This window comes from Macrosteles quadrilineatus, unplaced genomic scaffold, assembly GCF_028750875.1.
Source record: "Macrosteles quadrilineatus isolate MER2022 unplaced genomic scaffold, UCM_ALF_1.0 Scaffold_5__1_contigs__length_97177068, whole genome shotgun sequence".
Lineage (NCBI taxonomy): Eukaryota > Metazoa > Arthropoda > Insecta > Hemiptera > Cicadellidae > Macrosteles > Macrosteles quadrilineatus.
The window spans coordinates 45,845,698-45,860,180 of record NW_026542598.1 but is presented as its reverse complement, the minus strand read 5'-3'; the positions used below and the strand labels follow the sequence as shown (position 1 = coordinate 45,860,180).

General features: G+C 36.7%; 1 protein-coding gene across 1 annotated transcript in view; it reads left to right on the top strand.

Moving 5' to 3' along the window:
• LOC128994223 (tumor protein p53-inducible nuclear protein 1-like) overlaps positions 1–14,147 on the top strand; it is a 35,811-nt gene extending 21,664 nt beyond the window's left edge. The window contains exons 2-5 of the mRNA XM_054418604.1: positions 5,624–5,808; positions 7,429–7,602; positions 8,248–8,417; positions 10,211–14,147. Coding sequence (XP_054274579.1) covers positions 5,631–5,808; positions 7,429–7,602; positions 8,248–8,417; positions 10,211–10,360 — 672 coding nt within the window. The 5' untranslated portion in view covers positions 5,624–5,630 and the 3' untranslated portion in view covers positions 10,361–14,147. The remainder of the gene's footprint in view (positions 1–5,623; positions 5,809–7,428; positions 7,603–8,247; positions 8,418–10,210) is intronic.
• The last annotated feature ends 336 nt before the right edge of the window (positions 14,148–14,483 follow it).

The following is a 14,483-nucleotide window of genomic DNA, read 5'->3' as shown; positions in this document are numbered from 1 at the left end:
TCAGTACATAGACCCTCAAATTGGCTCTGTTGACAAAACCGTACGTGATGATCCTTGGTCTGTAGTGTTAAATATGAACGACAGTGATGATGTTCTTTTCAAAATTGATACAGGAGCAGACGTAACGATTTTGCCTTCCGACATTAAATTGAACAAGAAAATCAAACTGAATCCCACATCCAAAACATTTAGCGGCGCAAATGGTCAAGCTTTGTCAATTTTGGGAACTGCTACAGTTAAACTATCCCATAATCACAAAACATGTTATGAGACTATATATGTTTCAAAGGGCACTTCCCAACCCCTTCTAGGTAAACCTGCAATAAAAAATTTGCAGTTACTTGCTCGAATCAATGAAATACAGCCATCCTGTAATGACTGGTATAACAGACACCCTAAATTGTTTGAAGGCTTAGGTTCTATTGATGTTAAATACAAAGTAGAACTGAAAAATAACGCCAATCCATTTGCAATCAACACACCTCGTCGGATTCCTCTTCCTCTTTGGGAATCTACTAAAGAAGAGCTTGAAAGAATGGTGTCAATGGGGGTGATTGCTGAGGTACACCATGCCACAGACTGGTGCTCTCCAATGGTTGTTGTACCAAAGAAGGACTCTAACAAAGTTCGCATCTGTGTGGATCTTACTAAATTAAACAGATGCGTCAAACGAAGATACTATCCTATTCAACCCATCGACATAACACTTGCCCAAATCTCAGAAGCAAAATGCTACTCTAAATTGGATGCTAATAATGGATTCTGGCAGATCACATTGGACGAAGAATCCCAAGATTTGACAACGTTTCTGACACCGTTTGGACGCTTTAAATTTCTGAAACTACCCTTTGGAATAACATCTGCACCAGAAGTATTCCAGGAATGCGTGAATCGAACCCTTAAAGGTCAAATGAATGCACTTGCGCACATGGACGATATAATTGTTTGGGGGAAAACTCAACAAGAACATGACTATTTCTTAGAAGAAGTACTTACCAAACTTGAACGTGCAGGCTTCACCTTAAACAGAGACAAATGTTTGTTCTCTCAAACCTCCTTAACCTACTTAGGTCACCATCTATCCGAATCAGGAATCAAAGTCGATGAGACGAAAGTCGAAGCTATAAGAAAAATGGCACCTCCAACAGATATTTTGGGTGTACAAAGGTTACTTGGCATGGTTAACTTTATTGGCAAATACATACCTAACAAAAGTAGATTACTAAAACCCATTACCGACCTTCTAAGTAGAAAAAACGAATGGTGTTGGGGGTTTGAACAACAGAAAGCATTCAATGAACTTAAAGAATTATTGGCATCTCCATCTCAACTAGCATTCTATGACAAGGATAAACCAACTATGATTTCTGCTGACTCATCAACACAAGGCTTGGGTGGAGTACTTTTACAACAACAAACAGATGGAAATTGGAAACCTATTTCTTATATTTCACGTACTCTGAGCGAAACCGAACGAAACTACTCTAACATTGAACGAGAAGCTCTATCTCTAACATGGAGCTGTGACAAGTTTAAAGACTATATTGTGGGCAAGCACATCATGTTGGAAACAGATCACAAACCTTTAGTAAGTATTTTGACTACTAAAGAGGTCAATGATATGACACCCCGTCTTCAAAGGCTCAGACTTCGAATGATGAGACATTCCTACAATGTTACATATACTCCTGGCAAACATTTAGCAACTGCTGATTGTCTCTCAAGAAGCCCTGTAGCAACTAATGAGAGTTATGATTTGGATGAGGAAGTTGAACTGGCCATCCACACAGTAACAAGAAACATTGCCTATGTAACTGACATGGTTCTTGATAGAATTGCATCGGCACAGCGGGCTAGCTCAGAACTCAGGGTAATTAAATCTTACTGCTCAACTGAATGGCCTGATAAAACTAAGATTCCCGATAATCTTAAGCCATACTTCACAGTTCGGGATGAAATCTCTTTTTGTGACGGACTATTGCTTAGAGGAGAACGTCTCATAATCCCGACAACTCTTAGACAAGAAATGTTGACAAGAATACATACAGGCCACCTAGGCATAACGAAATGTCGACTTAGAGCCAACAATAGTATGTGGTGGCCAGGAATGTCACTTGACATTGAGAAATTTGTTAATGATTGTCCTAAATGTACTGAACATAGAACACAACATCATGAACCCCTTTTGCCCAATGAGCTTCCATCTCGTCCTTGGGAAAAGGCAGCGATTGATCTCTTTAAACTTGAAGGAACATGGTTCGTAGTAATCACTGACTGTTTTTCACGTTATTTTGAAATAGCTACATTAAAAAACCTGTCAACTGCTGAAATAATCGAAAAATGTAAATCTGTATTTTGCCGTCACGGTATACCAATTGAGCTACGATCTGATTGTGGTACACAGTTTGCTACCAGATACACTGGTCTTGAAAACTCTGAATTCAAAAAGTTTGCTCAAAGCTATAACTTTAAACTTGTGACGAGCAGTCCAAGCTACCACCAAAGTAACGGTGCAGCTGAAGCTACAGTCAAAATAGCGAAGAGTGTACTAAAGAAAAACAAAGACGACCCATATTTGGCCCTCCTAACCTACCGCAATACACCTCTATCCACAAGTGGATACAGTCCTGCTCAGCTAATATACAACAGATCACTGCGAGATAATCTGCCTGTTTTACCTAAAAAACTTGAAATCAAACCCGATCTCTCCCAACTACAGGAAAAAGAAGATACTTACAGAGCATCTTACAAGAGAAACTACGATAGGCGCAACGCTACAAAAGAACTTCCATCGCTGCCTGTAGGTAAAAAAGTATGGATCCAAGACCTAAAAAGAGAGGGGATTATTATCAGCTTAGGACAAGAGCCAAGGTCATACTGGGTTAAGACAGGAAACACTAAGTTGAGAAGGAATCGACACCACCTTTTGCCTTACAAAGGTAATACAACCAAACCGAACAATCCTATTCCTTTATCCATTAAAGATACAATGCCAGATACTCTGCCATTTACTACTGTTACTCAAACCAACTCGTCCCTATCAAATACTACTGAAAAAGCAACTACTACTCCATCTAGAACACCCCAAGATTACAGTAAATCTTTTTCACAATCAACAATTCCCAATCAAGAAGCTGCAATTAAAAAATCATCAAGAGGCAGAATTAAAAGACCAACCAAACGATTTCCTGAATAAACTTTGAGAAAAAAAAAACTCAAAGGGAAAGATGTTCAACCTCTATGATTATTTACTTTCTTTGATAATATTGTCTTATTAATGTCTTGATTAAAAACAGTTTAGTTTCTTTTGATCTTTTAATTTTAATCTAAATAAGAAATAGAACACTTTTAAATGCTATCATAGAACCAACTTGTTTCGTTAAAACAGCTGACATAATTCTTTAATTCCTTTTAAAATATAAATACTCATAAGAATAACATGGAAACTTTGAACCCCCGAGGGCGTTGTCCTACAGGATCCAATAACTTAAATACAACTTCAATATGCCTATACTGTACGTGTTTCTCAAGACTATCAAGTACCTCTCTGCAAAATGTCAGCTCAATCTGTGTGATGAAACTTCAAATTTACACTCAAATATCCTTTCTTTCACATTTATTTTAAGTAGGATTTACTCCCAAAGACTTGGACTCATAATTTACCCTCAATTTATTAATGATTAAATGATTTCAAGGGACTGCTTGTGTCCTTACGTAGTGTTAGTCAACTTAGCTTTGTTTGATAAGTGTCTGTGAGTCACTGTGAGTGAATTTCCCTTACAAATACCTTATCCATAATTCAACTCAACTCCAAGAAGGTAAATCACTTGTGCAAATCACCATTCATTGCTTCCCATTCAAGCCTCACACGTTGGAAGGCGTTCTTGCAGATTTGGTGTTTGTTTTGACCTGTTTACCACATGAATATTGACTTGAAAGTGTTCTGTCGTCGTAATACCTACTCGCGTACGCTTGTTGGGGACTCCACCCTTCCCTCTGCAGAGTTGCTGGTAGTCAAGACCAATGGTTTCTATCATTTATCGTAATATTTCTGGAAAATGGAAGAGATAATATAGCGAAAGTTATAATACCATATAATCTGTAAATTGCTCCCAAACTATTTTTTTTAGTATTAGGATGTAAATTTATTTATGTAGCCATTCACAAGTTCTGTGTACATCAACCTTGGGCCTAGTCTCCTTTGTACATGAATGTTATCACATACTAATTATCAATTATTTCTGAGTATGCTCCCATCTGGATTACCGTGTGCATAGCCTACTATAAAATATGGATCTACAGTTTAACTGGGTAATAAGGACTAGTGCTATGTATATAATATTCTGTTTCCTGAACTGGAAGTCGTATTTCTTGTTCTGAGATCTGCAGTAAGGATGCATACCGAAGAATCTTGTGTGCGCTGACTTACTTTTGTCCTGTAGGACCTCTCCCAATTGAAATCTTCTTAAATTCCAGCATCGGCAGACATTGGCCCCCATTGGGTTTATGGTGAATCATTTGTTGCCCTGAGTAACATCTGAAACGTTCATTGGCAGAAACCAGTTCTGATCCAACATCTCTAGTAGGTGGTATGTAGCTTCCTCCGTGCATAGTGGACTTTATTGAACCAGTTTTGTACTAATGTGGGTTGTAAAACTGCTAGAATCTCAAGTACCGGTAGATAAAGTCTTATGCTTTGGAGCTGAAACTCAGAGAAGGAATCATAATGTGATTCATTGACCTCTACGGGCATTACCCGTTTGGTTAACTCATCTCCACAACTCAGAAGAAGCAGTGTTAACATTGGATTGGAGAGATTCATCTGGTTTTTGACATGTCATGTCATAAGATTGGCAACTGGTACCAAGCTAATTGAGGATTGTTAACAGCAGTAATTGGTAAAAAGATTATTAATAATTGGTTTCAAGTAAATTAAGGTTCAATTTTGACCTAAAGAATTGAGAACAGAGTAAAACTTTGTCAAGTTATCAAATCAAATTAATCAAAGACGTAGATTGTTATTATCAAAAGAATGTGGATGTACATTCACACAGCATGTCATTTGGCTCTGAGTAAAACTGACCACTGGACGTCAGCCAAGGACTGGCAAGGTTAGAATCACTTTTCCACCAACAAGGGTCTGATGTCATCGCAGCACAGGTTTGCTGTTATTGTCGGAATGTTTTGGCACACCCTGCCAGGTTTCGGTGGTTTGTGCCAAATTCTGCTGTGTTTATTTCAGCCAGAACAGCTGTTCATAACGATTAGTCTTGTAACATGGTTTATTTTCAGAATTTGTGTTCCAACACACTGGGATTTAACCTTTAAAAGTTGTATATCCAGATGAGGTAGTAGAGTAGAGGAACAGCATGAATCATAAACATAAACAAATTATATTTCTGGCCAAGTTTTATGAATTCGATATTAATAACTTCAATAACTGATTTGGATGTTTTTTTGAAAGTTTCATTTACAGACATTACCTCTAGACCCGTGAATTCAATTACTAGGTTTACCAATAGTCAAAGCTATAACTGAAAACAATAAATTTTGTAAGAAATTAGCTTAATTAAAACGCAGTTTAAAACTTTGTTGTCTAACATGTTGTCAATTTCTGTTTCAGAGTGAAGATGTTGACTAACCTAGCGTCCTACCTGCTTGGCTACCTGGAGGCCCCTCCGGCCCCCGCTGAGCTCGACTCTGCTGCTCAGAGACTAAGCGGGGCCCCTGCCACTCCCCCCGTTACCCCGGCCTCCGCCTCGGGCCCACCCTCTGATGATGATGAGTGGCTCTTAGTCAATGCTGTTGGTACGTAACCCCGCGTGTGCTTAGCAAAATCTTAGACCATGGATAGAATGATAGAATTGTACTTTATTCCTCTTTCACCAGAAGTATGAAGAGTAATGCATTTCAAATGATAGCTTTGACAATACTAGCTGTCAGCTGTCCTAAAAATATCAGAACCTTTAAAACTCTCCTATACTCATTACATTACCAAACTAAAAATACTAATCCAAAGTAAAAAGTAAAAAAGTAAAAAATACCCCCGCCGCAGCAAACCTGCAGACTAAGCGAATTTCCATTTGACTGATTGGATTTACACTGAAATGTCTACTTAAAAATATAACATTTTTATTCTCTATTTAAATAGAATTATCTTAACTAGTACTTAGGTTTGCTGCATCAGGGAGGGTAAAACTGTTTTTTTTTTGTAAAACATTAATAGTTAGTAAGAAATAAAAACATTTTCTAAATTTGATCAAAATATGTTCATAAACAAGCAAACTACAACAATTTACTTATTCTCCATAAGAATAACATGGGAATTTTAAATTTACAATTTTTTGGAATTTTCTCCGTAACCATTAGGCGCATAATAACGCTTCAATATACTAAATACTAAATTATTTGTTTTTTTAAGCTCTGCAAAATGGTTTGGAAAGAAATTGCTAAATTTTATGTTTTTTGGGTCAAAAATGGGAAAACCCTATTTTTACCCCATAAAACCCCCCGTAAACCCCCGTTCCCATGGTCCGATCATGCTGGATCGCGAACTCGTTCGAATAAACGTAGGTTTACACGTTTGTACCAAATTTCATCAAAATCGGATCATTTTTGCTCGAGTTATCGTGCTAACGGACACATATATATATATATATATATAAAAATATATAAATATATATATATATATGAATTTGAACGGATGGTGTTTTTGGCCTCTAGGGACCTCAAAATGAAAAAAAAAATCGGTCCCGCGTCCAGGTCTTACCATGAGTACTACGATAATAGCTTATTCCCTATATGGGAAATTCGCTAAAATAAGTAAATTTTTTGTAGCCCCTTCCCAAGTGTTGAATTTAAAGTTCACACAACCCCAGTTAAGATAATTGAGATGTTTTTCAGTAATGTTGATAATAGGTCTATCCCTAATAAGACCTGTGTTCCGTGGACATTCCAATCCTATGTCAAAGTCCAGCTCTGGAAGAAATCTTCAGTCATCTGCCAATGAATGTCTGCACTAGATATTTTACTTGTGGTCAAAAAACATATTACTGACCTCTTAATTACCTTATCTTGCTTGCGGTGAAATATTACATAGTTTGAAAATCTAGGCACAAGCAAAGTGTGTACGTCAGCTACAAAGCTGCAATTTGTGCCATTCTGTTCACAAATGATGCCAGTAAGCGGTGAGGAGCCTTGTTGCGGTGTGCACGTGACTCAAGAAGCTATATGCACAAACGGTCCTTACTTTAAAAACACCCTTTGTATATTTTTTTAAAATATGAAACTGGCTGGTCTACATTAGTCGGATGTTTTAATCCCACCCTGTGTGCCAATAAACCACGCAACACACAGGTGGCAGCTTTACGCTGAATGTGAGTGCAAAGTGTCTTTATTAGCTTTTTTACTGAGTAAGATGTGTTGTAGGTACGGAGGATGAAGAGAACGTAGCCGTGGTGAGGATATCCAGGTCAGCGTCCATGTCCTCGCTGCCGTGCTGTCCTGCGATGGAGGACAGTTGGTTCCTCACTCCTCCCCCCTGCTTCACCTCGACGGCTCCGAGCCCACTCGAAACCAATCCTCTGGAGAACCTGCTCATAGGTATGGGAGAAACACACTTTTCACTCAAATTGTCGATCCTAATTTAATTTACATCATGAGATCAGTGCTCATGTCTTCAAGCCCGCTTTATTTGGGTTGGTGGGCCCAGACCTAGGGGTTCAAGAGGTTTTAGTTATGTTGGAGGTGCATAGAAGCGAACAATTCCCAACAGGGTAGGTGGAGAAGGATGTACAATTATCTCTCCGGCCTATAATGCATCATAGGCAAACCGCAGGCCTCCATGTCTAAGAAATTGTATAAGTTATTATAAAAAAGACGAACACTTGTTAAAGATAAGACTGCTATGGGCCCGAGACAGATTGTGTGTGGGCTCCACCTACCTTGGGCATAAGTTTTTTTTCCTCCTCACACCTCCAACAAGCCTAAAACCTCTTTCGCCCCTGGGCTTCTTTTTTTGGGATTAACAAAAGCGGCCCTGGATAGAAGTAGTACAACCAGGCAAGACTAAGATCCTGCCCGAGAATAATGCTGCTAATGTACAGTTAGTTGGTAAATGAACCAAGATAGTCATCAATGGCCATTTTTAGTAATACAATTCTATTTATTATGGAGGACATATCAGTACAAAACAAGTGTACATATAGGCCTAGGCTACATACTACTTTAACAATATGTTTGTGACAGAACACCCCAGTATGAGTGTGTACCATGGTGTGGGCCGAGGGGTCCGTGCTAGGTCTGCATCCCCCGCCAGCTCTACAGCCCCCTCACTACCCCCCGCCCCCCGCCAGCCACTGGCCCCCGTCACGGACCAGCACACTCTACGCTGCCTCGAACTCAAGGCTGCCACCAAGGTATGCAGTCATTGACTGCAGTAGTGTGTTCTAAGAAAGATATTTAGGTTAATTTTCTTCTCCCCTTGGCTTTGATAAATTCATCTGATATTTAGTTGACACTATAGAACCACCTACGTTGACCGATCCTCAGTTTTTAGATTTGTTTAGTGTCAAATAAATTGTATCATCGGTGTTTCTGAAAAATACAAATTTAAAGTTCAATCACTCTGAAGTATAATGAAAAACTTGAGCCTATTTAAAAATAATGTAGTTGAAAAGTCACTTTGTGCATATTTTCAAACTACTGCAAAAGTAACGGTTACGGTAGTGTATACCTGTAAAAAAAGTTACCAAAAAACCAACATCAATTTTACTATCTCTATAATAAAAAATCTGTAATGAGCTTACACAAAGTTTGAAATGCTGCGATATTCTGTAGTTAAATTCAGTAACTAATTTCAGACTGTAATGGAACATGCAGGAGTCTTGCACAGAAATCAATATCAAATCATTGCAAAGGTTGAAGTTTTGGAGCCTGCTTTACTTGTGCTATATTGAATAGTTCCACACTTTACATTTTCTTCATGTATTTAGTTAGTTGTAAATTGTTAATATATGCACACAATTTTTCCAATAATCCATAATTAAATATGCCTTAGCAAGGTTTCATACACCAAGAGATTTGTAGACACTAAAATTAAAATGTATGCATCATATATCATATTATGTTATGCAGTTTACCTTTTGAATGTTTTGCCTATGACACTTGAAACCCCTTTCAGATATACACTAGAGTAAAGAGATTTGTACTTTCAATCTTGCTACTTAGGCAATAAAAGTTATGTACGAAGAAAACTTTTTGAGACGCACGGCTAAATATATTTTTTTGCCATCCCTGGTTCAAGAACTTGAATTATATTGTATCACCTACCTATTGTTGTTGTTGCCTGTGTTCTTGAGGAGGTAAGATGTTTGTATCACACTATGCATTTTGCCAGCTTGTTTGACATATTGACATCTTCAGGGGTTTTCTTAAGTTATCTTCTTATCAAGTGATGTATAGACTTGTATGTTCTATAAGAGACACTGTAGACATACTAGACTGTATTCTTTCAAAAGTATTTACACTCGTGCGGTCAGGTTGGTCAAACAACATGCTGGACACACGACAGAGTCACAGCGAGAGGTCTTACATCCTCTGTTCCTCAGTCCAAGAAATGTAATTTAAGAAGACCCCTGAATATGGTAAACAAACTGGCAAGAAATTGGTAGGGTGACACAAACAAGACAGGCAACAACAACAAAAGCTAACTATCACTTTTGATATAGATAGCTCTAGGAGTGGGTGTGTTATACAAACATGTAATTATGTGACTATATTCTCTGTTCACAAATTTTTTGTGGTTTGAGGGGAAGTTCCCGCACTACATTTTTTGCTCATATATTGCAACTGATTGAGGTTTTGGCAAATTTCAGCTTTTGAGATATTATTTTAAAGTTAAGATCAAGTGGAGGGGATTGATCTTTTTCCCTAAAAATCGCCTAAATTTTGTGAATGAAGTATAGTTGACCACCCTATGTTGAAATTAGAAGGTCTGACGCTAACCTTATTTTACTTCTGGAATTACTAGAGCATGAATGATATAACTTAGTGTTCTTGTGTGTTCGTTTATTGTCTTAATACATCTCAAATAACTTGCTACTTTGTGTAGTGGTAAGTCAATTAAAAATTGTTTGTAATACTAGGGTACAAACATGTTTGAGTGTTAATGTTTTTAAATTAAGTAACAATGGATGTTTGAATGTTACAGTTTCAGAAGAAGCAGTCGCTGACTGTTAATCGTAATCAGCTTGAGCGCAACAACAAGGCGAGGGAAGTGAACTCGCGCGGACGACGTCAGCGACGCAGCGATCGCCAGCAGCAACATTCCGGCGCAAACAACAACCGCAAGTGCTGCTAGGCGCGCATATGGCGGGGAGCAAGTTTTGTTCTCAGTGCAAAAAAATACAAAAAAAATATAAGAAAGTTATAAAACTTAATTTAAAAATTAAATGGAACAAGAAAACAATTAGTGATTGAAAATGATTTCTTTAAAAAAATAATTCTACTAAAAACTAATTTTGTCATTCCAGTTATTGTGTTAAAGAAATTGACAAATGGAAGAATTTAAATTGAATACAAATTGTTGAAACGAAAGATAGAATTATTCCATTATTCAAAGCCTAAAAATAAATTTTCAATTACTAATTATCCCAAAATTAATACATATTTTAAATTGTATGTTCATGATGGCACATTTTGTTTTGTTTTATATCAATTGCTTACATTAGAAACTTTCTCCCTGCCTGAATCGTCCACATTGCTTTGAGTCAATTTGAGGGTAACCTAGAAGTAATGTAATGTTTAATGTTGGTTTATTTGTACTACTGTCTTTCATTGTTACACTAAAGCATAGGCCTACCTGTACCGACACTGTTCATTTTCAATATTGTGTTTGTGTGCCTAAATGAACAGGAAAAATTACGCTTGAAATTCAAGCTGATTGTAAGACTATGCAATAATAGTTTCTATCATATTACAAAGGGATTTTGCTTATCTAAATGTGAGAGTATTTTATAAAATCTTAAAACTATTTGTTTTTGTAGCATAAGTTATGCCTATCAAAAGAATCATTCGAGTTAGAAATGAAACATGCATAAGGCATTCATAAAAAAAAAACTTAAAATATTATCAAAACAAAAAAAAGATAAGTGTGTGGTAAATTTTTTTTGTAATTAGAATTTTATTTTTTAAGTAACATTTTACGAATATAATTAACATTTTGGTAGAAATATGCTGAAAGCATTCTGGAACATTTTAATCGTCAATGTTTTGTTTACACAGGCTTTAAACTGTTGCGCATGTAACATAGTTTTATTGCATTCACTAAAGTAGTTCATAAAAAATAACTGTTTTTTTACCCAATTATAATACATAATGGATTTTATGTAAATTATGCACTAAGTTTAGAAAGATTAGCTCAAACTTGTTTTCAAATGCAACGTGCAGAGGTATTTTCATGACAAGTTTTGTTTATATGTTGTACTTAAGACTGTTATAAGTAGTATAATTTTGCCTTTGTTTTTAATTTAAGATTACTGTAACAAAAATGTTCTACATTGAGACACTCCCGTTGTGGGGAAATATTTTTAACATGTAAATAAAATTATTTATTTGATATTTCTGTTATTTGTGAAAAGTTTTAAAATATCTGTTTTTCTTTCAAGGCTTTTACTAATTTATCATCTTGTGTTTAAAGAAAGGTTTTGAACACAATTGCTGGTACAGTAGACTCCCTCTTATCCGGACTCCTCGGGAACGAAGCCAGTCCGGATAACGGTTTTTACGGTTAAACCGACATCCCCAAAAACTCGTTAAAACGGACCGTTTAAATGCATACTGTATACAGTATTTGACTTAAATTTAGGAGAGCATTTTATAATAGACGTGTGATCACTGGTCTCAAATCTTTCCCATGAGAACAGTCGTTTCAGTACCGCCCACTTCCTGGTAATCTAGTCCGGTTAAACCAATGTGCTGATAAAAATTGTCCGGTTAAAGAGATGTCATTTTCGCCGAGTGTAGTCTGGTTAAACCGATGTCCGATTTAAAGGTGTCCGGATAAGTGGGAGTCTACTGTAGTGGGTTTCCCATATGGGTTAATCTTCCTTCTTGTAGTAGGATTGAATAAAAAGTAGTGATTTTTGAACCAAGTTTGCAGGGCTGCTTCAGTAAATGGGCCCGGGCCCAGGGGCGCTAAAGGTTTTAGCCTTTTGGGGGTGCGAGAAATTTCCTTACAAGAGAGAGGAAGGGAGCGCAATTACCTCTTGGGCTCTTAGTGTGTCACATGCAAACAGCGGGCCTGTCGGTTTGTATTTGGTATGTTTGAGGTATGGTATTTCCATCCAAGGTTAATTTCTTTGTAGAATGAGAATATGTCGAAAAAATGTAAAAAATTACAGGGTATCATTTGACATACGTTATATGTACACAAATATAACAGGAAAAGTAACTATTAACAATATATTAAACTCCAACATATAAGAATACCATGTATCATATACTATACTGGAGGAGGTCCTAAATTTAATAACAAATCCTAACACTAGATGGAAAGGTTGGCCACAAGGAGCCCATGATCTGCAAATATTCAGAAATCTTCCTTTAAACACAGGGTGGAAAATCTAAACTTTCAATTTAATATATTTTTGTAGTTTATAAGTCTTTAGGTTAAGTCTGATTGCAAAGAGAGTTTTAAACTTCCATTCAGTTTGGTCGAGTTAATGTAAATAGGCTATGAAGAATCACGAGCACAATAACGTTATTTATTTTACGATTCTATATTATTGTAACGTGTGTGTACACAGAGCACAAATTGTAGAGTTAAGTTATCTGTCTGTGGACAGTAGATGTAATCCGCGATTTGTGGTAAGATTTCTGTCGGACGTGTGTGAAATGTGTTCAGTGTGAATTTCAATATGTCTGGTGTGTAACGTGCTTGTAGATGGGTCGTGTGAGGTAACGTTCTCTGTTACTGCTTTGTTTATTTCATTCGTATTTACGAATTCACAGGTCGTAATGAGATAACAGCTTTTACGTAGTTGTCAAATTGAAACTTGTTGAACTTTTCGTCTACATCGGTCATGTACATAGTAATCTCTGTTTCGAATGTTAGCATTAGACCCTCAGACCCCCTGTAGAGGGTATCGTAGCTGTAATATGTCGGAATCGTATGCATTATCTCGTAATAGTATTACCGTGCATGCGTGAGTGAGGAGTGTTATGGCGCTATACAAACCAAATATCGTACGATCTCAAACAAGTTTCGAACAGTGTGTGTGGGACGACTCAGTCAGTATTATGTGTACGGATGCTGGAATCATCTTGAGGGTTCGGTTTAACAAAAGCATAGTCTAGCTGTCGCGGCTGATCTGGTGGTTAGAACGTGGACTAAGTTTTGAGAATTTGGTTTCAAATTTGACCAATCCCCAATGGCTATTAGATAAGTGATAAGCTGTGACCCTGTGGCTCAGTACCCACCTTGTAGGTCTCTCAGAGCAGTTGAAATGTCTGTATTGGACGTCTCCCTCCACAAAGGCACAACCAAGTATTTTTTATATTAGCCTGGTAGAAAACTGACAAAGTCTCAATTTTAACATCTCTGTCAAGTAATGTTCAATTTGTGTATTTGATATTGAGGAATCAAAAATAATTCACGGCTGGACTAATAATGCTTTTGATAAACCGACTCGAAAGATTTAAGAATTATGAATATTTTATTTTTAAAGACATTCAGGGTACAAAATCCTAAACACTTACAGGACTACTTTTGTTAAACCGAAGGAAGCAGTGCAATGCAAATTTCAAATTAAATAAAAAGGATTGGCATTTATAAATATAAAATTAGTTTTTTTTTATGTTCTAAACTGTTCACTTTGTTTTAAACAGTGAGAATTTGTGTGTTATATCTGCTTCCTGAGGTAGCTGTTTGGGCATTTTTACCTAGAATGAAATCGCAATAATGAGCTACAATTAAGCATAAGAAACACCAAAGTACAAATACAGTTAGTGGTCAGCAGGTCCGTCTCGCTCGTCATGTGATACTGTCTCGTCTATATATTTATTTTAATGTAAATAGAAAGAGATAAGTTTTTAACCCAAAAACAAAATAAAATGTTTTAAATGAAATAAAAATGTTGGACTATAAACAGCTGGTTCTTTTTTGAAACCTTGTGTACTTTAATTAACCGACTTCCCCACTACCAACAAAAGGAGGAGGTTCTCAATTTGTTTGTGGCGATGTTTTTTTTTTTCTATGTATGTTCACCAATTTCTCTGTGATTCTTTTACCGATCAGTGTGGTTCCACCACCAAAATAACCAGGAGAGTTTCTATTTGGTACCTTATATATTATGTTTAAGTATAATATTTGTTTCGGTGAAAAATTCTGAAAACCTTAAATATTCAACATTTATTTTGTTTACATTTTTGCAGATTGTTGACATTTGTGCAGAGAAGGCATTAAATAATAATAGCATTCCTTC